The sequence below is a fragment of the Echinococcus granulosus genome (assembly GCF_000524195.1).
Source record: "Echinococcus granulosus chromosome Unknown EG_S00014, whole genome shotgun sequence".
Classification (NCBI taxonomy): domain Eukaryota; kingdom Metazoa; phylum Platyhelminthes; class Cestoda; order Cyclophyllidea; family Taeniidae; genus Echinococcus; species Echinococcus granulosus.
The window spans coordinates 1,108,536-1,133,003 of record NW_020170394.1 but is presented as its reverse complement, the minus strand read 5'-3'; the positions used below and the strand labels follow the sequence as shown (position 1 = coordinate 1,133,003).

General features: G+C 42.2%; 5 protein-coding genes across 5 annotated transcripts; 3 read left to right on the top strand and 2 right to left on the bottom strand. All coding sequences in view use genetic code 11, as the record gives it.

Annotated features, from left to right (window-relative positions):
• Nucleotides 1–4,647: 4,647 nt before the first annotated feature.
• On the top strand, nucleotides 4,648–6,319 carry EGR_02997 (Adapter molecule Crk; the record flags this gene model as incomplete). Its single annotated transcript, XM_024492246.1, has 6 exons — nucleotides 4,648–4,667; nucleotides 4,986–5,045; nucleotides 5,080–5,196; nucleotides 5,230–5,548; nucleotides 5,906–6,064; nucleotides 6,200–6,319. 6 exons carry the CDS (start codon nucleotides 4,648–4,650, stop codon nucleotides 6,317–6,319), a joined length of 795 nt encoding a protein of 264 aa, XP_024353441.1.
• A 379-nt stretch (nucleotides 6,320–6,698) lies between these two features.
• EGR_02996 (Isochorismatase domain-containing protein 2) lies at nucleotides 6,699–8,095 on the top strand (the record flags this gene model as incomplete). Its single annotated transcript, XM_024492245.1, has 2 exons — nucleotides 6,699–6,885; nucleotides 7,668–8,095. 2 exons carry the CDS (start codon nucleotides 6,699–6,701, stop codon nucleotides 8,093–8,095), a joined length of 615 nt encoding a protein of 204 aa, XP_024353440.1.
• Nucleotides 8,096–8,576: 481 nt separating this feature from the next.
• On the bottom strand, nucleotides 8,577–11,162 carry EGR_02995 (hypothetical protein; the record flags this gene model as incomplete). Its single annotated transcript, XM_024492244.1, has 1 exon — nucleotides 8,577–11,162. The coding sequence occupies one exon, from the start codon at nucleotides 11,160–11,162 to the stop codon at nucleotides 8,577–8,579; it is 2,586 nt and encodes an 861-aa protein (XP_024353439.1).
• Nucleotides 11,163–16,965: 5,803 nt separating this feature from the next.
• EGR_02994 (hypothetical protein) lies at nucleotides 16,966–18,180 on the top strand (the record flags this gene model as incomplete). Its single annotated transcript, XM_024492243.1, has 4 exons — nucleotides 16,966–17,002; nucleotides 17,207–17,370; nucleotides 17,590–17,701; nucleotides 18,008–18,180. 4 exons carry the CDS (start codon nucleotides 16,966–16,968, stop codon nucleotides 18,178–18,180), a joined length of 486 nt encoding a protein of 161 aa, XP_024353438.1.
• Nucleotides 18,181–18,715: 535 nt separating this feature from the next.
• EGR_02993 (Translocon-associated protein subunit beta) lies at nucleotides 18,716–19,498 on the bottom strand (the record flags this gene model as incomplete). The annotated part of the gene is made up of 4 exons (XM_024492242.1): nucleotides 18,716–18,805; nucleotides 18,873–18,950; nucleotides 19,042–19,246; nucleotides 19,287–19,498. 4 exons carry the CDS (start codon nucleotides 19,496–19,498, stop codon nucleotides 18,716–18,718), a joined length of 585 nt encoding a protein of 194 aa, XP_024353437.1.
• Between the last annotated feature and the right edge of the window lie 4,970 nt (nucleotides 19,499–24,468).

Genomic DNA, 24,468 nt, shown 5'->3' with positions numbered 1-24,468 from the left:
GGTTTAAATTTCCAACGCTTTTAATGTACGGCTTAGCAAAAAACGCCGTCAGTATCACCTGCCTTTCCCATTAGATGCATCAACACCTTTCAGTGCTCAACTCTGACTAGTTTTGTGAAATTTGTAATATGCATTTTTTAACTTATTTGCATTCACCTAAAATCAACGGTAATAACTTATAACCTTATCATTAGCTTAGGTTGAATGTTCTGTTTGTTTTTAGATTTACTCCCAAAGCCTGCCTTGCTCTGGTGCCGTATGTTCCTCGTCCCTCCCTGCCTCTCATTCCCGCCTCCAATCCTCCCATCAGCAACGCCCCTGACGACGATGATGTCACTGGGAAGAAAATTGCCGACTTTGAGCCGATGGAATGCTTTTCAGTTAACCAAGCGCCTAAACTCCGGCCATCCCCTTCCACTTTTGACCCATCTTTATTGCTAGGACAAATTGGTGGGTACGTAGTTCATACGGGTCGCCTCATCTTGACATCGAAATTGTGACCTATTCAGTAGTTCATCTAGATATCTTCATGCATAGAAAGTTGTGTGGTTTAACTTTACCATCTTTTTGTATTTAAAACCCTCAAGTGCTGATTGGTGAAAAGGCTATTGCCCTGTCAAGGCACCGTTATGAGTGTTCGTGTTGCAATAGCGTCAAGACACCATTGTTAGTGGGTTTCATTGGTTGGTTAGTCAAGATATTTTATCGAGAAGAGTATGATCCCGATATTTCGCATCTAAATAATGTAGATTATTCCACTAGCCTAAGCTGGGCCCCCACGTTTTTTTTTGATGCACTACAGCGGCTTGTTTTCCACGAATCAAGCGTACAAAGATGCGGCCATCATCTCTTATTCTTTTCTAGTGCACCCTCTCATTCATCGTTTGCTTACGAACGACCGGATCTAACCGGGGCGACTTGAAAACCTCGCATTCTCCAGCGATCAGTCGAGACGTTTAAACCACGATAAATGTGCGTCGAGTCCCCAAAGTTTGTAAACATGATTACCTTTTACATCAAAATCATTCTTTCCATTGTTTCTTACAATTACTCGAGCATCGGTTGATCGTTGCATTTTGACGGATGGTAGTTTAGGGAAAACTTGAGGATAACTCCAATTATAACACTAACAATGATGGTTTTTGGGTTTCTTTTAACCCATTTATTCAGATGAAATTACGTAAACTACGCGTTATTAGAATTGGATTTTGTCAACTTGACGATATTCCGGTCGCTATCATAATGTGCGTGGATTTTTCTGCCCCTTGAGACAAAACGTTGAGAACGATTTTTTCCGTTTATTTTGTGGAAAATATGGCTTTAAGTTTACAGCTGTGTGAAATTGGTACACTCAAGGTGTCGTGTTTCCGCCGAAAAGCGTGGTCAGACGTAGTTATTACCCATCGGGGCCATTTAGAATATGATAGCTGTTCCACGTAATACCTTCTGTGGTGGGGCTAGTAACCGTGGCTATACCGTACTGGGGATAATACTGTAGTCTTGCCATTGTTTGGTCCCATCTTAGTCATCTTCGCCTATGGGACCGTGAGATATTGGGAAAGTGGGGAAAAGAAGCTGGATAGTTTGATGGACGATAGTTTGATCGACATGGCGTAGTTTACTCAAGCAACTTCAAATAATTCATGCCAGGCTGTCAAGTCAAAGTGGCTGAACTTGGGCAAAGAATGGCCTCTTAAGTACTTCAACTCTGACGAAAGTTGTGATTTGGTTTTTCGTTATTTCACCTTTTATTGTTTTTCCTACTGGAAACTGATTGTTTTACGAAGGCTTTTCGTTACTATTCGAAATTCAGTGCATCCATGCTTGTCTTCCAACATTAAATGGCATCCATTACACGGGAAAAGTGCTCGGGTTTTTGTAGCTTCGGAAATGCACAAGGAAAACAGGTATGACCGCCAACACTTCACACATCGCATTGGAAACAATTTTTCAGCCAGGTGGCACGAATGGTAATTATAAATACTAAAGCTAGGGAGTATTTATCCCGCGTTGTAGTCTTTGTTTTTCATGTAAGTATTGGCCAGTGATCAGCATCTGTGTGGATTGTGGATAATGGAACTCTTGATACATTGTCGAAGGCAGTAAAGGTAATTTCTCATCAGAGGACCGTCTATTACAAGATTCGCAAGTTCACATATTACTAAATATCGCCCCTCTGTGTGACGATTTGTGCATAGCTTCAAGTGACAATAAAATTGATGTACAGGAAGACAGACGCATCAATGGGAGTAAGAAACGAGTTTTTAGATGTGGAGACGTACGCAACTTAACTGATAAACAGATAGCAATTGTGCAACCTTGTCCCAGTGAAGGACAAGGCGTGGAGTGTAACAAATCGCTTCGTGCGGTATTTTAATAAACGAAAGATTGGGAATTTAGTGCGCTAAGCCGTCGCAACTGACCGAACCATCGGAGACTTCCGCTGACTAGGGGTGCAAAAAACACTTCAAGGGGTAGACCATGTGAAGGTAGCTATAAATCTATCCAGTATGTGCTCAATGGTGCTGGGAATAAACATTGAAATATCTGGAATCGTAGCTTGAATTTGATGCCGTAAATGATAAAAATTATAATGGTGTGCCTTAAATTATCCTGCATGAATATGTTCTACAAAATAAGGTCTTATTTTGAGGGAAAGTAATTGGTTTTGCTTGTATGAGAACCAAATCAGCTATTCCGCAGTGATATCGCAGTGATTTGATACTTATTTTGATTTCCAATGAATTCTTGCATCTGTGGTACATGTTGCTGCAAGGTGTGATCATGCTTGTCTAGTCCTCGGCGCTATCGACTAAACAACCCCATTTTCAATACGGCTCCCCTTACAAAGGACGCGATATTCGGAAACCCCAAGCAGACTTACAGCCTCTTCTGCTACCAACAAGTGGCATTTTCCTTTAATGCGATCTCAGCACTATCTTCTACCCTGTTTTACAGTTTATTTCTGTTTACACAGAATCCTTGCCGCTGGAGCGAGCAGGTTACACCGAGGAGAGCCAAAAACGCCGCTTACGGGTGGAAGAAAAAGTATGCAGTAGAACGATGTTTGTTCTAGTTGTACACTTACGCGGACTCCACAGCCTAAGTGGTGTTTACTTCCGTCCGTGTGTCAATTACAAGTATTCTATACTAGGCGAAGACTCAAGAGGCTGTCATTATTTTATTTCAACGAAGTCGTTCTTCTCCTACTTTAATGCCACTCTCTCTGGTAACAAGAGTGAGATTTGTACTTTGAAAAGTACGACAGTCATTTGTATTTGAATCAAATGAATGGGCTTTTGTACAAATAATTTGCTTAAAATGTTGTGTTATGGTCGGCTGTTTTGTGACTTGTAATTTCGGTCAGCGGTATGGCTTCTTTGGAATACGCGTAGCCTCATATCCATTTTGTGTGTTTACAATATGTACTTCCACAATACTTTGCGTTATTATGTCTTCGTGGAGGACACGGGGCGCTACACTGTTAGAAGCAGTAAGTGACCACGACCCAAAAGAACAACCGTTTTGATTCCTATGGGTGCAGACTGGGTCTTTACGTCGCAGATGGCTGAGTCTGAGACGACTTAAGGAACGGATTGTAATTGGGTCTACTTTTGGCAATCAGTCCAAAACCGTGTCTTGGAGAAGCTATTAACAAATGAGGCGATCAGGACTTAAACTACTGTAAAAAATCATTATATAACGCTGTCTATTTTATTTATATGAGAATAAGAGATGCGTCGAATAATGATACTTTCACATTTCTACTAGGCGAAGACATCAAGTGGAATAGTGGGTAGAAATGGAACGAGGTCAGATTGAGATTAATGCACAAAATTGGTTCTGTAAAACTACTTCAGGTCTATTTTTTATTAATGCGCCCTGCTTTTAGACAGGCGTTCTTATGAACAGAGATTGATGTGCGAAGAGAAAGCGTTGCGAATCCTTGTCCGGTCATGAGGAGTACGAAACAGACGAATTCCAAATAATTCAGTTCAGCTTACAAATGGAGTAAAACTCCAGAATCCGTACAGTCATTGGGATGCAGAGTTGGCATTGGGGTCAAATGCATTACTACTAACAATGAGTTTTACAGAACTCGGTTCCTGGTTCATGGGTGGCCTTTGCAGTGCTAACTACATTGAGAATGCCAGAACAGAAAATAAAAGGGGAGCGTAGAGCACTACTACCAAAAGAAGCTGCACATTGATGCATAATTCTTTTTCGTTTCGGCTACAAAGGGTTACACTGGCGCTCTTTGGCATGGGTCTCCAACCGCTCCCACAGCATCAAGGCACTTCTGTCCTTCTGTAGGCCACGTTCTTACACACTTCTTTGGCATTAGGTGAATTTACGAAAATCTCAGGATACAAAATCTGCCTTCTCAATGATATCAAAAGGTTTAACAAACTTCATGCTAAATAAAATCTTAGGATATGACCAAGGAGGGCGTAGCATCGTTATTTGCTTCACTGAGTTATGAGTGCTCATTTAAAAACGTTTTGTAGCTCAAAAAATTACTCGATATAAGCAGATAACACGTGTACGACTAGTCTCTAAAAAGTAGCATATTCCTAATAATTTTTTAAATAAAGTGGTATAGTTAGAAAATGCCTAAATTTGAGGTCCTACTTTGATTAGCTAAGAATGGTCTCAGTTTGCTTGATGTAGATTATTGCGATTTGGTACGTCATTATCGACTTCCGATTGCGATGCGTTTTTAACAAGTGGTTTTGGCGGGTATCTGGGTTCGCGTGAGGGTCTGGTGGGCCCTGGCTGTGGGTCCCAGCATTAAATCGGGAGGTGTCTTTAGGCGCTGGCCTTTTGGGTAGTGTTTTCATTGGATGTTAAATGGGAATTCAATGCAGGAGTGATTTTGCCTCAGTGCTAGTTAAAGTGCTACTTGTAGTGCAATATTGCTGCACATTTTATATGCATTCAAGATGGGATTAACTAACTTTCGGTTTTTTTACTTTGGGACCTAGATTGCTTTCAAAGCACCCTGTATATCCCATGGATAGTCTGGCGATTTCACCGGACGCTGTGTAAGTGAGAGGGATTATTCTAAAAGCGATGTAGGTGGTATTTTGGGGAAATCAGCCGAGAGAAAACAAACGAGATCCTTCTTAACCAACCAGTTGGCACCTTTTTAATTCGTGATTCTTCAACAACGTCTGGTTATGTTTTGTCTATAAAGTAGGTTCTGGACTCAGGTACATTGACGACTAGGGAGGTTACCAAAGTAGTTCGCTATTTAATTAACTATTCTAAAGAGGCAAAAGAATTCACTTTTGGTAACATAAAATTCGAGTCCCTGGAAGCTGTTCTGGAGTACTATTCACAGGGACGGTCGTCCGCCTGCTTTTTGGTTAAGCCAGCTCCTAAGGAAAGACTACTCGCTTTGTACGATTTTGCGGGAGAGAAGAAGGAAGACTTGCCTCTGTCCAAGGGTGATATGGTGGCATTCATTATTCAAAGGAAGGATTGGATTTTATGTTCGCTCAGCGATGGTCGAAGGGGATGGGTGCCTGCCAATCATTTGGCTCCTGTGAGCATTCTAGTTATCACCTCTTGTTCTTTGCATTCCGTTTCGGATCTTATCTAGTACACAGGTCTTGTCCTTAGCGCACGCTACACTCCATACTTTTCAGTTATGACATTTGATTTGTTTTGTTACGAGCTATTATTGGAGATGCTTGTGTTAAACCTTACTATGCACAACGTTTTTCGGGCCATTGGCATGTCATTGATCGCTTAACCTTGGTGATTGTATTCTTACCAATTTGTGCATCACCTGTTCAATGACCTCAGAGAATTTAAGGTTTACCTGTATTTGAGGCACTTAGCACTACCGAGGAAATCAGTGAAATTTATCTTATAAAGCTCTTAACGTCGATGCTTTCAGTACAAAGCGGAACTACTAGCAAGCCTGAAGGTCGCTAGTGAAAATCTGAACACCATGTCCTATTGCAGTCTTTGCGGAATCCTCGGAGTTCCTGTTGATGCCAAGGTTGTACGCTCGCGGCAACCCTCTATATTTCAGGCCAACCAATTGGAAATCCAGGTTTCTCCCTCTTCATTTTTTCCTAACTCATGTTAATGAAAAGCCTATGGTAAACATAAGTCACACAGAGTCAGCTCATGTGCTTACTTTATGGCATTTACATGCGGTCATTCAGACATCCTATTCTATTCGTAGGAAGGCGATGCAGTTCGTGTAGAACGCGTTCATACTGACGGGAATTGTGAAATATGGCATGAACGGTTGCAGTGTCGCGGTCTTGCACCTATCAACTATCTTCAATTCGAACCGGCTTAACTATTTTTGAACTTGGTTTTTGATAACCGTTTTAATATTGATTTATTTGTTGTCCTATATCATCAAATTAAATGAATATACGTGTTCTTCATTGCTTGTAGACCATTTCCTTTATTTCGCTATTTCGTTCATTATGCATAAATGCTTAGAAGCCTTCATTCGTTGTTTAATTATGGTTTCATCAGTATTTTTCGATGTGCCCACTTTCAGCTTTAGCTGAAAATGAGTGCTCGTAACATTTGTGCGCCGTCGCCAATGCGTCTTATGTATGATAGGCATATATTATGTGTACATATGATGTGTAGAATGTGCACCTCGGTATTACTCTTTTTTGGGAAGGTCGACGTGTTGGCTCTTATTTGCCCCCTTTTTACTAGATATGTCGGCCTTACCGAGACTAGGGAGGCTTATGGCTTCACGCACCGCCCTTTTCGTCTGTGATATACAAGAAAAGTTTCGGCCTAGCATTTCACATTTTAATGCCATCACTAGTGTCTCTGGGCGTCTTATTGCTGCCGCAAAAATGCTTGAAATGCCTATCGTCGTGACTGAGATGTACCCCAAGGGTGAGCCTTTAATTTACTGCCTATTACCCTAATGCGATGCATTTGATGGAAATTCTTGTATAGAGATGTTCTTAAATTTGGGCGATGAGGAAACCTGAACCGATCGTACTGTAAGAGCTGTTTGAGTCAGTAGTGACCTCCTCCCGTGTACTCATCATTTCCTCTACAAAATTTGTGCTTGATATCGATTTCTGGCTGCCCAAGTCCCCACCTCAAAAGTAAGTGTCGAAGCCGAACTTTTACCTTTTCGTGCCTCAAATCCCCGAACTTATTTGAATGCCAGGCTTTTTCATAACTTGCATCAGTTTTCACAAAATTATGAAATGTGTAACTGAACCGACCAAATTTGTCTCAGTCGCTTCAGTGCGGTTTTTTGGTGAGTTAAATGCTTTTGTCTGGGCCACTCGTTTAATTGGGTTGGTGTACATAGCAGTGGTCGTGAAAGTGTTAGTTTCGTCATCTTTTTGATTGCGATCTCTGCACAATTCAATAACCACTAGTGTGCAGGTCTTCCGAGTACATATACGTAAATGTTGAAAGGCAAAAAACAATTTGTTTTCTTTATTAATGAAGCTTGCTATTTTCTGAGGGCAGTTTATGCGTAATGGACAACTTGTTGGGAAGAATCCAGATCTACTTTAAGGTGCTTGAAGAAAGTGCCTGAGTAGTTATTTCCTGCGAGATCCTATGCGGTTAGAACGTGTTTGGATGCCTCCTCGTATGGGAAGGTGCTGCCGGAGCATTATGATCAATAACCAATTTATTTGTATGTGTTTTCTTAGGACTTGGCCAAACCGTTGAGGATTTGGGTGACCTCTCGGGGATCCCGGTCATTCCCAAGTTGTTGTTCTCCATGATCACGAAGGAATTGGAGTCGGTGATAGAGTTAAAGAAGGACATAGACTCAGTCATTCTCTGTGGTATGGAGACACATGTCTGCGTTCAACTCACTGCACTTGACTTGCTGGAGCGTGGGATCGATGTGCACTGCGTGGCAGATGCCGTCTCCTCTCGCTCCATGGTGGACAGGATGTTTGCTTTGGAACGCATGCGCCAATCAGGTGTCTTCGTGACCACTAGCGAGTCAATCATATTGGGTCTTGTGGATGGATCCAAGCACCCACTCTTCAAAAGTCTCCAAAAGCTCATAATCCCCAAAGCACCCGATAGTGGTCTCCTGTCACCAAAGGACGAAGAGCACAAGCCATGATGCCTTCGGAAAATCATGTTGGAGCTAAATCTCCTGTGTAGCTTGCTTGCTCTTTCTAGTATATATGCTTTTATTTAAAAAAATGACGTTTCTGTTTTATGTTTGTCGTCGGTTAAGGGTAAGATGCTTAAAGACCGTGGGTAATCGTTTGTTGTTTTACGATAAGTAAAATACGGTATTTTTGTGCTTATCACTCAACGAAAGTGTGTATCATTTTGCATAAGTGGGCAAATAAATCGAGGATGCATCGTCTACACGACGTGTAAAACAAGCGCTTAATGACAGTATTAAGGGATACCTATATCCGGAACCGTGAATTTAATTCTTCTGAACGACAGTGGGAAATGTGGATTACAGGCGATTGATGGACGAATGGAGAAACGTGTGTATCAGATTGCAAGTAATCAAACATCGATAGGTGCGACTGTAGAGCAACTACTGATTTCGTGCCAGTCAATGTGACGAGGGAAGCTTCCTCCATTTAGGCCTCGTCGATGAACAGCCACTCACTGGGGCGCCTATTCCCCGATTTGCCATTGGAATCTAAGTTTTCCGCATCTGGAGCGTCGGAAGCACCACTGGCGCGACGTCGGTTGAGATCCGTCAAGAGCACGGTGCCTACCTCCCCGACATCAGACTCGTCGGTGAGGGAGATTATTTTAACGGCACGCACTGCACTCGTATTGGGTCTCGCCGAGGGGTCACCATGGGCCATACAGAGGCGGTTCGCACTTCCGAAAAGGCCTCGTCGCTTGCATCCACACTGGAAACTTGGTGGCGGTGGCGATGGTGGATGTGGTGGTGATGATGATGGTGGAGAATATGAAATCGACCGAGACAACTGGGCACCTGAAGCATGCGAGGTCATTGTGGTTCCCGATCGTGTAGTCATCCAGGCTTGAGCTGGCCTTCCTTTGTTCCAACTGTCTGCAAACTCTGTTGCCAAGCCCCGCTCCACCCGAATCAGGCTCACTTTTGGCCGTCGACTCTCCCGTCCTCGACAGTGTACCCAGCCGGCAATCAGGGATACTGCGAGAATGCAAAATAATATCAGGAGAAATATGAGAATTAAACCCATAGAGATGGCAGTAGCCACTGTCATTCCTTCTGGATCTGTGCCTTTAGGAGCTTGGGGGTTCTGATTTATTGGTGGTTGGCGTGGATCTGTGGACCTTTTAGTTTTTGTGCTTTCTGCAGCTGCTGGCTGCGTAGATGTATCATAAACTGTAGGAGAGGTTGTGTGTAATGTTGCTGACTCCTGATTCGAGTCAGACAATACTGGAAGATCAGTTTCTTTTAAGACTTCGGTGTCAAGTGCAGATGACGCTATTGCTTGATCTCTTTCAACTTCTGGTATTTCTGTCGTTCCACTATAATCAAGACCAGTTAATTCAGTTGTGGAAACTTTTGCTATGGTCGACAAATCTTTGCTAAAATCTCCTGAAATAGCGGTGACCGGGGAATTTTGAAGTAATTTACAGGTGCTTTTATCTGTCTCGACCTTGACCGATGGTGACGGTGATGCCGAAGGAGCACTTTGTACCGACTTGATCTTCTCGTACAGTGTTGTAGCGAAAGTAATAAGGGTATATGTTGATATAAATTCAAGCTTTTTTTCAGAAATTTCATCAGTTGAGGGATTTGAGAACGGATGAAATCCAACTTCAGACTTTCGCACTTGTTCGGATGCTGGTGATGATAAAGAATGAAAAGTTGGCGTTTTTTCGGTTTTCTGCGTAGTATAACCACTGGAGGTTGATGCTAATGTGTCAGCATCCAAGACTGCCAATTTGGAATCTTTTGGTACTCCTCTCATTATTAAAGATGTTGATTCTGCTAAATTCGTATGTATAATTAGTTCTGAGTCTGTAAAAGTCGATCCGGATTCATTTGTGGTTGTGCGAACTGTTGTGGTTGATCCACCTGGTGGGGATAAAGTAGTAGGCGCAGTGGAAGGGAACACAGAAGTAGTCTTGACATTGGGCTGTAAAATTTCACTATCGTACATGTTTTTAGTTTTGTGGTCAGTTAGAGGACCGTGTGTTGTCAATTCATTTGTAGTTTTTAATGCGCTGTCGTCTTGAAAACCAGTTGCAGTTCCTGAAGTCGGTTGCAAATTTGTTGGCTTTTGGGTGGAGCTTAATTCGCCTGATTCCTGATCGTTCATCGAGGTATCTGCGCTTTGAATTAAATCTGTTTTAGAGCTAGTCATTTCAGGCAAATCCAATTCCATAAAAGTTGTAGTGTATTCTTTCTCTAGTGGCTCCGATCTGTAAGTCAAACTCGATGGTATTGACGCCGTGGCTTCATGCGTACTAGAATGAACTGAACTCAACTGGTCAGCGCTATCTGACGTCTCCATTGTGGTCTCAGTATGAGTTGTCACTTTTGCCGTAAATATTTTAGAAGACTGACCTAGCTGGACGCCTTCCTGGAAATTTGATTCCGTTTGAGATTGACTTAATGATGCTTCAGAATATACGGTGGAGGTGCCCCATGCTGTCGTTGCTCTTCTTGTTCCTACATCCGTAAAATCATCTGCTTCGAATGCGAATGGAGTCGAGAGGAGGTGACTACTTGGGGAACCCACAAATTCAGTCGAATTATCTTTGCTGCTTGCATATTTGGATTGAGTCACCGAATTTTCTTGGCGAGCCACAGATTCGGTTGTTTTTGATTCGAAAGCATCAACCAATTTGGGCGAAAGTGTAGGTGCAGTATTGAAGCTGCTTGATGAAGTTGTTGAGTCTAATGATTTAATATTTGTAAAAGAAGTACCATTAATTGGGTCATTTGAATTGATCTCTTTCTCGGAAGACACAGTGGTCTTCTTATCCGTCCGACCAACAAAAGCCTTACCATTTTTAATAGAAATGGATGAAACTGGGCTGTGCGTAACAGTATGACCAGTTTCTTTAGATAACGCGCCGGTTGATTCTGATGGTTGAGTAGTTGGTGGGCCTTCAGTTGAATGAAGATGATTTAGTGTGGTAATTGCAATTAGACTGGTTGGTGTTGCCCCTACCGCAGCCGAAGCGGCATCTGAAGTGAGCGGTAAGACATCCATGGCTGGAAATAAAGTTGTTGGTGGTTTAATTGAAGATGAAGGTGCGTCATCACAGATTACTCTATGGCACAGTAGTGAGACTAGGAGACTACCCACCAACAGTCGCATGGTCATGAGGTAAGTGATGTGCGTAGAGGTATGTACAAACATCTCCCGAGATGGATGCAGACTGCCATTGGTCACTGTCTGGCTTTGACCAGGCTAGTGGATGCCTGCATCTATAATGAGAATGAATGCATATGCAAAACCGATTGTGCGATAGCAACGGCTGGAAATGCATCGTCAAAACATGAGCGTTTGCATGGACCACGTCATCATCTTCTTGATAACCAGAGGCCAACACAATGTAAATGACCATGTACTTTATGTGTCATTGCAAAATGCTAGGCAACAGCTGGTTTGCTTAAAATATTTTGTCCTATTTTTACAACAGAAATAGCATTTCCATTTGAGAATACGGATTTTTCACTGGTACAAATGTGGTTTGTCGACTCACACTTAAAAATTACAATAGACCCATAGGTGAGTGTTGTGAATGTTGGAAGCTTAAAGGGAATATTTGCTAATAGCTGTGCTAAAAAATGGATCCATAATTTGTACATATTTATATAGGTAGAGCAGAAAGTTTTTGATACACACAATCCAACTACTTAACAAAGTAATCTACAAAAGATTTTTACATCTCCATGTGTATGCGCGACTATGCACATGTGGGTGTTGATAGACTTAAAGGCGTATGTGCGTATGCATGCACGTATGTTGTGTAATAGGCTCTGGAGTTTACCTCCTTCGCCTTGGCCTTAGTACTTTTGGAACGCGCAGACGCGTTGGATGAGGGCATGCTTTATTGAGTAGCAATTAAAAAAGTGGTTCAAATCTTGTTAGTTAGGCGTGTTCAGAGTGTGCTTCCTCTTCGGGGGCCGATGGCGTCCGACTCAACATATGGGTCGCACTTTCTGACCGCTTCTCGCCTAAAAGGTCCGTTTAAATGCGTATTACGTAGCCCCCTCGTCTTTTTTAGCACCTTTCTTGGTGCTCCACTTACGGGTGTTAACTGCGTAGTTCATTTCCATTGGACCTCCTTCTTCCGTTAACACGTAAACTTCATTTTCGTATCCGACTGGAAGCGCACCTTTGTATGGGCGCATATTTTAATGAAGGGTGATTAATTAGGACTAAGTTGAGCACTGCCAACATGGCGGTTGGTTGGTCTGATGACTTTCATCACTCAAAACTCATCTTTGCTCCACAGATGATGGAATTTGCGGCTTGCTCCAGGTGGTGGGACAGGTCTATATAGGTTGTACCATGTCTCCTTCCCCGTAGATGTTGGGCCGACTGTGTCATAATATCCCCTCTGTCTGAGGTAGGATAGCCGTACTTGTTCTCGCAGAATGTTGAAAATTGTCTTATCCTTTCTTTCAGTCGCAGTACGTGCTCTGGAAAATCGTTGGTTGCAGATCCGTGTTTGATAGACAAACAGCGCAAGGTGCTTTAGTTTCACAATCTATGAGCATCTTGGATGGCGAAATGATGGTTTATGTGTGCATTGTAGCTCTTTACACTAGGAGGCACCATCCAAGGCTTAGATCCCATTCTTCTGGTTACGCGTCCCTTGTGAAAGCCTTCAGAAGTCCAATTAATGTGGTTCGTTATTTCACCTGGCGTATGTCCAGATGCCGTGCGCATCTTTGAGATCCCGAAGGACTTACATAGTTCAGCAAAATCGGTTTAGAAATTAACACCTTGATTGCTATGTACCATTTCGGGTACTCTGTGTTAGCAGTTTTAACAAATGAACAAAGCTAGAACCACCGTTTCGGCGTCTTGCATCTTTATGGTTTCAACCTCAGCTACCTTCGTGAAGTAGTCTACGATAACCAGAATGTATCCATTCTCTCTCTTTGTGGCTAGTAGAGGGCCCAAGATGTCAAAACCAACTGTTTCCCCTGCAGGCCCTGTGAGCATAAGTTGGGGTGGCATGATTGCTGTAAGGTGGGATCTTGCAGAGCTGCTGCAAGTGACGCTGGTTCAGCGGAAATCAAGTACGTCTAGGGTAAGCTTAGACCACTAGCATCTTTTGCTCAAAACGTCTAGCATCTTCTTTTTGCCCCCTTGTCTCATGTGCTTGCGTAACTCTTGAAGAGCTGTCTGTACCAATGATCCTGCGACCACTAGGTGCTTGGGACCCGACACCATTTTAAGATCATAAAACCTCATCCACTAGAGAGATTTTTAACCATTCATGCCATATCTGTCTGGGTGTCTTACCCCTCGAAGGCATCTCTTTAACTGTAAGTTGATAAAAGAATGTAAGGAGCCTCCCGTATACCAGAGCCGTTTTGGGATCGGTACTCTGCGTATTGCTCTAATAATGTTTAGTGGGCTTGCTCAAGAATATGGTATCCACTGCAACACCACTTGTTTCTGCCCCGACTGGTCTGGGAGACAGAACATCCACATTATTATGCGTATTTCCTTTTCTGTACTGCTGCTGTTCCTCGTAGTAGTGTGCAACCTAACAGTCTATCTTCATTGTTTTCAATTGGCAAGCGCATGATGAAACGTTTTCACTAGGACCTTCTTCATCATCAAGTAATTCCTGAAGTGTCTAACTCTTGTAAAGATAGCGAACAGCTCGCATTGCGTTCCACTTTTTTGTCTGGTATTCGCATAGCCGATAGTGTTATTGTCCTACATTGTCCTTTTGTGGTAGTACACTACTCACGGCTGCATCACTAGCATCACCATCCAGTGCAAAGAGTGATACGCTCGATTTGAATTTGGATAATGCTAGAATCGGTGCGCAGCAGAGCATTCACCTTAGATCTTTAGACACTTCATCATGCTCTTTATTCTAATCAAAACTTTTCCTCCAACTTTTTCGTCACTTTATGCAGTGGGCTTGTGATCTTGACGAAAATATTAACAAAATGTCTGCAGTACCCAACCGAACCTAGAAAACTACGGAGTTCCGTCTAGTCAGTTAGTGGTGGCCAGTTTCTCACTTGTTTTTATGATCTTTAGTAACTGTCGTCCCATCTGACGAGACTGCATCTCCCAAGAAGTTGATTGTACTCTACATAAATAGGCATTTACTTGGATCAACCTTCCATCTAGCAAACGGTCCAACACCAGTCTCAAGTTGGCGTTACTCTCTCGAATATCTCCACCGAAGGCGGAAAATTTCATCTAGATAGATTATACAATGTTTGGGGAATAAGCCAATTAGTGCGATTTACGTCAGGTGTTGAGAGGTAGCCGCTGCGTAACGGCGTCCACAAGGCTTTGTTCATAAATCCTATTAGGCATTATGAAAGCTGTCTTCTCTCTCTCTCTGTTTCTACCACTTCCACTTGCCAGTATCCTGATTTTAGATCTAGTGTGGAGAATCAGTTTGACCCGTCTAGAGGAGTCCAGCGAATCGTTGATGCAGGGTAAAGAGAGGACGTCTTTCTTCCTTACTGGATTTAACTTCTTGTAGTCGACGCACAGGCCTAGACATCCGCCGTTCTTCCGCATCAGTGAAATCGGAGAGTCCCACAGTGACGCAGATGGCCTTATGACCTCGCCTCTGACCATCTCCTCGAACAAACGGTTTAGTTCTTTAGGCAGAGGAGGTGGTATACGTCTGGGTGGCTGCTGTTCGTCCCAGCTTAACACCTTAGCATGAGAACATATTCGCGTGCTTAATCAGAAGCAAGCTAAGCTTTTTCGTTCTTTGTCGTTAACGTGAGTCAGCTGCGCGTAGAGGTCATCTGAGTTGTTCATGGGCATAGCTGATACCTCAAAGAGGGAGTTACAAAAGTCATCACCGACTTCCCTTGGTAATGAAAGGGCTGTATTGGCTTCAGTGCCTTAATGGGTGAAGAGGGTACCCTCTGCAAAATTCAGGACGACTTTAGTGTTACATAGAAAATCGGCGCCAAAAATCGCATCCCAAGCCAGTTCTGGACGCTTAGTAAATGTCATTGTCCAGGTTCCTTTCCCTCTCCAGGGCTTTAACGACATCTCTCCCTCTACTGCCATCTCTTTTCTTTCTACCGAACGCAATCGCGTAGACGGGGTAGAGATCCCAAACTTGCGATAAAGGGTGGGGAAAGCCTAAAGAGTTATTATTGATCTAGTTACGAATTTGGAGGGTTTCATGGTGTTACAGGTAGAATCAGAGGTAAGATTTGGATATTTTAAGCCACATCTTGGGATTTATAATGTTCTTATAAGGGGAGAGGTCCATTGCCTCTTGCATCAGTGTAATAGATTCAGCGTTTACCTCTAATTCGACCTTTATAGCCTTGGAACGAGTTGACAAGTTGGATGAGGGCATGTTTTATTAAGTAGTGGTTAGAAAAGGGGTACAGATATTGTGAGTTAAGAGTGTTTGGTGTGTGTTTACTCCTCGGGGGCCAACGGCGTCCGATGCGATCTAAAATGTTGTCAAACTATGTATTTAACTACAGAGGCACTTCAGTCCTGGCAGTCTGTAGTCCTATTTGAGGCAACGGATCCGGACCAATCTAATGACCTACTAGCACCTCTGTATTACAGTGGTTGCTTAACTCTCGGTATTGGTGAAGGGCCTCTTTGTCTTGGCTATTGTACCTCGCCGGGTGGGCTGGCCTTCGGGCTATGCCAGTAGACCTAATACCTTCTGCATGTCGGATACATAGATGTAGCGCCCCAAGACTTCCCTGGAGACGAAATTAGACATAATACTCGGGTAAAACATGTGTATATTCGTCATACAGAAGGTACTGGGGCTACTGGCATGGCTTGAAGGCCAGCCCACCCGGGTTGGTACGATGGCTAAGTCAAAAGTGGCTCCTCATCAGAACCGAGAGACAAACAACCACTGTATTACATATAGTCTGCCCAAGTGTTAAACATTCTTCGTCTTCAGGGAAGTTTTGGGGGCTACACTTCTGTAGATTGGCAATAGTTCTTCCTTTTTTGATTTTTCTTTTTTACAACTTCGGGGAAGACTCAGGGCATTGTCAGGTACCAAAAATATAGGACACCAGGTCTGATCTACATTTCAGTGGTGGGTCACAACATGCTCTAGGGTCAGTGTGCATATAGGTAGTAGTGCACATATTACATATACTATGATAAGTTCACAAGTAAAAAGTCCTATTTTTAAGCACCGCATAGTAAACGTCTATCCGTAGCCAAACATACATGAGGTACAAATAATTGACATAAAATCATTGGTCTGTAGTCTGTATACCATGGCAATTAAAAGGCGGTAAAAATTCAAAAGCTACTAAATATAAAAAATCCGTAATTAAAGAGCCCTTTGAAATGAAGACGAATTAATAAGTTGGTTTAATATAAGTAGCATTTGAAAGTCGATCTCAAGGTCAGTTTGTGCAAAAGCGCATGAGTACGGGTGGCATGCCTATCTTGTCTTCCTGTGTTATCCTGTAAACTGTAATGACATTTGGTCTTTTTATACGTTCTTTTTCTTCTACTAAATAAGTTGAGCATATTACTAGTACAAGTGTACCGTTAGGGTCCGGAGTGAGTTCATCTCACATTAAGTATGCAGTTCATTTTTTTGCCCTCGAGTTTTCAACAACATTAACTATACGTTTGTAGTGGCGATCAGCCTCACAGTGGTTTAATAAGTTATTAAATTCATTCGATGCCAGGAATTTTGAAACTATTAACAACATGGAATCGTAACTGTTAAGCGTAACTAGTAGCTACTGGAAAGCATTTTGCGTAGATTTGATCCCTTTTTCATCTAAATTCTACAATTTTACCTGTTTTATTTTGGTTTAGCTGTGCAAGACGTCGCCCAATGACGGAATTCCCCTTGAAAATTGGTGACTTTACGGGTAAATCAATGCCGTTTCATAGTAACCAGATTGGTACCGTTCATGTACACATTCGCATACCTCATTCCACTCATCCGCACCTTTCCTTTCAAACCATTATAAAGTAACCGATGGTTCCCCTGACTGGATTACTCCTGCTTTTATGATCTACATAATTTTCCCTCTTATTTTCTTCACCAAATCCCGACTTGGCTCTTTTTCCAGTCATTAACATTGAACTTGCCGAAGGTGTGGGGCACCGCTTTTACACCGTGTCCAAGTCTTCAAACGATGTCGAGGTTTACAATATCCCTCCTTTCTTCAGTAAGGCATCCCTGCGCACATTCTTCGCCTCCTTTGGTCCGGTAGTACGACTTCTCTACGATAAGGTACATAAACTTATGCGCTCTTAAAATGTTTTCACCCTGTGCGAGAATCTTTTGCAAATGCCCACTTTTAGGGTATTATTTGATTTTCCGTATTTAAGTTGATGAAATAGCAGCTAATTGGTGATGCAGCCCACGCGTCACCTCTTAGTACGCCTTGAAGCTCGACCCCTCATTATGCTCCTAAACAACTATGATTTACTTGGTTTTATTTTTTTGCAGCATAATTGTTCCATTCATGTCTCCTATCAACTGAGCAAATCTGCAGAGAAGCTCATCTCAACTCCTATGACCGTCTCTTACACTCTTCATCCACCAAAGGCAACGTTCAGTCGTAAGTGCGAAATTTTGCACTTTGGTGGGTGTGCAGTCAAGCTGATTTTCTGTGCTTAGTGAAACGTTGTCGCTTGCATTCTGATCGTAGCACGCCCGAATTAGCCCCTCGTCCACAACTAAATACCCACCGTCTGCAACTGCACGCACTTCCCACATTGAATTAAAGCCGTCCCTCCAAGCTTAATAGTTTACAGTATTTCCCCTCTACCTCGAAGACTCGTGTTGCGAGCTTCCGTCTTTTTATTTTCCTAAGAAGTACATGGACAAATTTCCTCCGCATCTGCAGATGTTCTGCAATTTTTAGAGATCGTTGATGATAGCAAAAAGTCGTGGATGAAGAACTCAGAGTCGTTAAAGAAGGAATCTGAGGAGTTTTTGCAACAATATTACAAGGAAAAGCTCTCCAGGGGTGAGGACTCCGACGATGAATCCGATGAATGGACTGTAGCAAAACCGAAAAAACGGCGCTCCCGATGATCGTTTATTCACTAACTTGTTCAACAATTTTTTTGCAGTAAATACTCACACCCTCATACAGTCTTCAAAGTTTATGCAGACTGTAAAGTGCGGATCAGGCACCATGAGGCGGGTGGCTAGCGGCTTCTCAGGAAGAGTATGGGGGATACTTGGCACGCGATACAATTGCGGACCACAATAACCGTACCGCCGCTTCGCGTCGCCCCAATGTCATAAAATAACATCAAACTAGGTGACGGTGGAACACATTTACCAACCCAATATAACAGGTCATAATCTGGCACTCCTGCCGAGTGACTAGGCCGAGAGCCATTTTTCTTAAGGGAAAGGTAGGTGGTGCGGCCAGCCAGCTAATCCCATCCGTATTAAGAGAATGAATCAAGTAGCGCTCTCGGAACCGCTAATGTACGAATTCTCTCTGTAAAAACCCGAGTGAAACCTGGAAGAAACGTCAGTCATTCATTTTTAGCGCACTTATTGGGGGGGAATGTGCGGAACTGAGCTTAGGAAAACAGAAACTCAGGGCAAAAAGAGTTTATTTGTATTTAGAGGCACTAGCGCGCCAAAGCATGTATGGGATTGCCAAACAGGGTGTCATGATGAATGCAAAGCAGATCCATTCCACCTAAAGGTGAAGATGAGGTTTGAAGGAGGCCATAGTGACAACTCAGGTAAAACAATAGTAAATTTACCCAATGAGAAGAAAATTGACGATTGAAGACGGAGGGGATTAGGATTAGACGCATTCCAGGAGCAGATGAATAACCATACTAAAGCGGCAATAGATCAAGTAGTAAAATTGCATTTTCGAGAGCAAGACGCTGGTACTTAAAGGCAAGTGGTGGATATGGATTTACGTACCGTCACTTTGCCGTCCATACCGGCCTTGTAAGTCACCTCTGCGCTAGTAAAATTGAAATAACCAGCAGACCGAGGGATAACTATCACAGAGTGAGTTATGTTGGACATGGGAAGAACGGAAGGCCATCTGGTTGACCGACTTCCATGAACAAATGTGAAGTCTGACTCAGGAAGTCGATCATGGATCTCCACATCCCTAGCGGTTCTCCCATAAAAAAATTGTAAAAACTCGGAAATTAATGTACTTGGGACTGAGATTGTGAATAGTGTACAGCAAAGTGACTTCTTTTGTCTCGACTAAGTACCGATTCAACACTTCTTTCGTCACCACAAGTCTCGCACGATTGCTTAGATTAGGACGATCAGAAGCACAGAGAACAAATAGGAGAGCAAGCACGAAGACACACGCAAGTCGCATAGTTGTGGATGCAGTTGAAGCAGGAGCCACCGAATACATTCATGCCGTAAAAAATAGGTATTCTCAGGGCTATAATCAACAAAATAGATAAATTTGGAAGCTAATCACAGAACTATTTGTTCTTTTATAAAAATTTATTGACTTCTTTTGCAACCTAGTATAAATTAAAAATTAAAGAGCAAAGGACTTTTAAAATTCAGATAGCTGATAAGAAATTTTCAGTGGCTACATTTTCAAGAGGTGTCAGAGATGCACATTTTTTTCCGACACTTATAGGTTAATATTGACTCAGCAAATTATCAAGGTCATCAAGCTCTATGAATTTAGCCGAAATAACGCTTGACGCAGTGCATTTTATTTAAAGCGCATTTCTCTATTCGTTTAATATTCCGAAAAAGTTTCGAAAGATATTAGCTATAGTCAACAGTAAAGCTAAATCTCATAAAGTGTGGATTTTTTAGGCAAACTTGTAGTCTGCTACTGCTTGAGATTTTTTAAATGCCCGTTTATTTGTTCGTTGCTTCAATTAGAAATAAGCTTGCCATGTCCCATGTAACTCGTTTGTTGTTTTTCTTGCATTTAGCTTGAGCAGTTTTCTTCTTTTGGTTTTTGGGTTCGCCTTACTCATTTGTGTTTTTTCCTATTAATGTCACTTTCATCGTAAGCATTTGTATGCTGTGAATTCGTTTCAGCTTACAGATTAAAAAATAGATTTTGGCTTACATAAATTAAAGTCATTGTATGGATTTTACATTTTGTCAGGTCTTTTTACAACTTGTTACCTTACATGATGCATTACTCATTTGCACATGTCTCACATTTAGACCAACTTCTTGGCATTGATGAATCCTAGTGTAATGTAGTACGATAGTGGTTTATCCCTCGGCATTGGCGAGGCGCCACTTTTGTACTTTGGATTAGCCCCCTTGTACCTCGCTGTATGGGCTGGCCTTTTGGGCCATGCCAATAGCCCAGACACCTTCGCTGCGCTGAATATATATCGCGCCCGAGTAATTTGTCTTCTTTCGTCTTCAGGGGGGAGTCCCGGGACGCTACAGTAAATCATTGATTGTTTGTTTTATTTGGTATTTGATTACGCACGGACCTAAGTCTCGGCCTTTGTACTTACTCTCGAAGGGCATGGTCTGTGGGATGTGCCGTTAGCCTTTGCTTTTCTGTACATCACTAACATGCATCCCCCCATACTGCTATGTTCCTTCCGAATTCGGTAAAGATTTAGGGACCTACACGTAGGGCATATGGTTAAAATGCAAACTTGGTGCCCCGAGACATCTTAGAAACCGATTAAAGACATAATACCCGGTAGTATTTATTATGGTTACTGGCGGCGGGGACTCTAAGTGGTCCATTGCCAAATAAACGAGAATTAAAGAAGTACTCAACGTATTAGATACCCCCTCTCTTCTTTTAAGCGTCGTTCCAGTTGCTCCCCTTGGTCAACCTTTTGAGTCAGCCGTCTAAACGTAATCGGTCCTGTAAGGAAACACGCAAACCAGCCAGGCCAGTCATCTAATTTCCGCACAATTGAGAGAATATCTGCCTTTAAAGCCACTGACCCCTTATGGCAATTCTACTGGATTTGGAGTTTCGCCCTGTATGGCAACTGCATCGGTGGAGCAAGGGAATGTACTGGCTATCTCGCATGTCATTCACTAGTCGTAGAAATGCTGGCTTAAAAGCAGAATCACATAAAAGGGAACGGAGTTTAACAGTTCCGTGGGGATAGGATAAACTAGACGTTTTAAGAACGGGGAAGATATTTTCTCCGAAATGTGTAAAGTTCGTTTATACCGGTATTTTTCACATGGCTGCACTTTATTTCGGATTTTAGCCTGGAAACTCCTTCAAAAATTCACTATTATTTAGCTACAAAGAAGGACTTTTCTCTATGGGGCATAAGTATTGTCTGAACGTTACTTTTATGTTATTCACAAAAAATATTTTTCAAACATTTCGTAAATTCAGATATTATTAGCTAATTGAACGTACATTCGGTGCATTGGGTCATTTGTGATTTGTCACTCAGCCCCTTTTATTTAAAAATTCCGAGGCTCAAAATTAGAACGTGCGCAAAGTCTCCTGAATCCCACTTGGATTTTGTCTTTTGTCGTAGGCTTTTTTGAACTTTGATGAAATGGTAAAATGGTCCCTTTTTAGATTAAGTAGTTTTAGTGCCCTTATTTAGGTGACAAATCGCCTACTACGACTAACTTGAATTTCTATTGCTCTCCATTTCTCCCTTGGAGCACCTGCGTAAACGCCTGCCAAACCCACTTTTCTTCGTTTTCTAAGATCGCTCGACTCAAATCCTGGCACCTCTCCGGTGTAACATTCCTCCAACTGGTATAAATGTTGCGTATTTTCTGAAAATAAATGAGCCTCTTACATATTCGTCTGCACTTCTCCAAGTATCTATACTGAGCATCTTAAAATCGACTTCCACTTAGTAGTGCCAATTTGGATCTAGGCTACCCATTGCCTTAAATCCACTATCCTTTGCGCATAGGTCGTGAAAAGCATAAAGTACATTAAAAGTAGGTGTGCTTAAAATTCGCTAATTTGTACAATCACCCGTTTTTCAGGGCTAACCCAAACGCAAAAAGGGCAGTAACACAGCCAAACTTTGTGAAGTCGACTATTTTGGTCTATTCAGGCATCTAAATTATCCACTTACAAAGGCAGTATGTTTTCGGAAGGTATTCATCATTTGATTTTATTCGAGTGAGTTTAGATTTGTAGGTTAATAGGAGGGTAACTAGTAGACGAAAGGCGATTAATTGAGATGGGGAGATTGAAATCCTTCGGAGCAGCCGTGCCTCATTGCATTTGCGTATTACCTTCACCGCAGTATTACATTACAGTGGAATTTGTCTGATGTTCTTACATATTCCGCATATTCACTCAGACATATATGCCATCCATAACACAGAAGTGTAGCATTTCAGACTCCCTGAAGACGAAAGAAGACAAAATACTCGGGCAGAATATATATTCAGTGCAGAGAAGGTGTCCGGGCTATTGGCATGGCCCAAAGGCCAGCCCACCCAGCGAGGTACAAGGGGGCTAATTCAAAGTTCAAATGTGGCGCCTCACCAGAATCGAGGGACAAACCACCATCGTACTACAGAAGTGCTCAAATTGCTTATATTAAATGCCCTTGAGCTGTGTTCCACGTGAGCCCTCCATCCCATGAGTAGTAGATAAACATAAAAATGAAATGCTCCGAATAAGGGACGTTGGAGCGCTCAGACTTGAAGAAGGCTGGGAAATAATGTCCAAACTATTTGGAATTAAGAGTTCTTAGCTTTAGAGCTCTGCTTTTTCCCCTACCATTGTTCTTATCATCGTCCACCTTCTTTGTACTTTTCTTTGTCGTTTGAATAGCACACGGTGAAGTCAGCTACAATAAGAACAGTCACACTATTTATTCATGCCTCAGTACGATGGAATATCACAATTTCGACGTTAGTCTCGCAACTTTATTGCTTTTTGGGTTATGTTTCCTACTGAAACAATCTACTTAAATAAACTTCAGAAGTCTGTTGCATTTCTTACAATCACCTAATGCCTTTCGACTATGCATTCCACTCCTGGAAGAATTGCAGTTGAAATAAGTGTCTTAGAGGAAAAGCCAAACTCAAAGTGGTATCCTATTTGTGTCGAAAAAAGATGATTCTAGGGCTTTTTATTCATATCCCATTTAAATAATAAAGGGAAGTGCGTGTAATTAGGAGCATGAGATTGGGTGAGAGCGGAAATTATTATCTCAGCTTAAGCCCCCACCCATTTTACCCCAATGTACCTTAAAATTAGTAGAACCTTCCTTGCAAATATTTGCTAAAAATGGGTAATCAAGGCCATGCTTGATGGAGCCTCACCTTAGCCGGGTAGAGACAGTGAATCGCGTAATTTATTTAAGAAACAGGCCAAACTTGAAGGAGATAGATGCCGCGGACAGCGAAGAAGGTTCTTTTGGTAGCAACCACCATGCATATACACATTAACACACTCAGAACTCCAATACAGAGGCGGATCTTTTTAAAGACTATCATACATTCATCAACTAGAAGGCATTATATTTGATTGACTCTAGTAAGCGGTAATTACGCCTATCGGTTCCTTTTTTAATTTCAGCTTTTCCCAAAAACATGTTCAAGCTAATTTAAGCGCATCACCACCTCTCAGGGCATTACTAAACGAAACTAAAGAAGGTGTAGCGAAGTCAGGTGAGCCGCAGTATTTTTCGGCATCTGAGGCAAATCGTTTTGAAGTGAGCAACGACGTAAAAAATGCATATCACGCGAAGAGTTGTGAACGCTTTGGTCTTCGCTATTGCCGCCCTTCTAAAAGCATATTTCCTTTCTGCACTGATGTTCACGCCCGTGGGTGGTAAACTGTGGAGACACCCGTTGAGATTTAAGTTTTGTCAATCAAAGTAGGTATTTCAAGTCACCTGGAAATCCTTAACGAATGATCCGAAACGCTTACGAGGGGAGAGGGACAATGGCAGCTATAGTCCAAATCAGTTAATCAGCGATCATTGGCGATTTTCTGTAAGGGTCTTAATATTGTGGAAAGATTCACTAGTCCCTATGTTCGGAACAGGAAACTGCCTTCGTGTTTCAAAGTCCACGTATGACAATAAACCGAAACTTTCAAACAAAGTTAACATTAGGCGCGACCACCTCGGTCATACATAAAAACCGCGCTTAGCAATGCAAATAAGATTCTCTCCAGTCAACTAATAAATCGCGTCACTTCATGCAGACATGCGTGGAAAACTTCTTCGATATCACAATCGGACATTGGTGCATTTGTACCACAGAGACGCGCATTTTGGCTTCAGTGGAACAAAATCACTTGTTCCAAGCCATCTGTTAACTTCTAGTAAGATAACTTTTTAGATAGATGCCTTCAAATACATTCAAAATGTCATAACTAATCTGATTTGATTGCAACTGTAACTACAAAGCCTGGCTTTAAAGCTC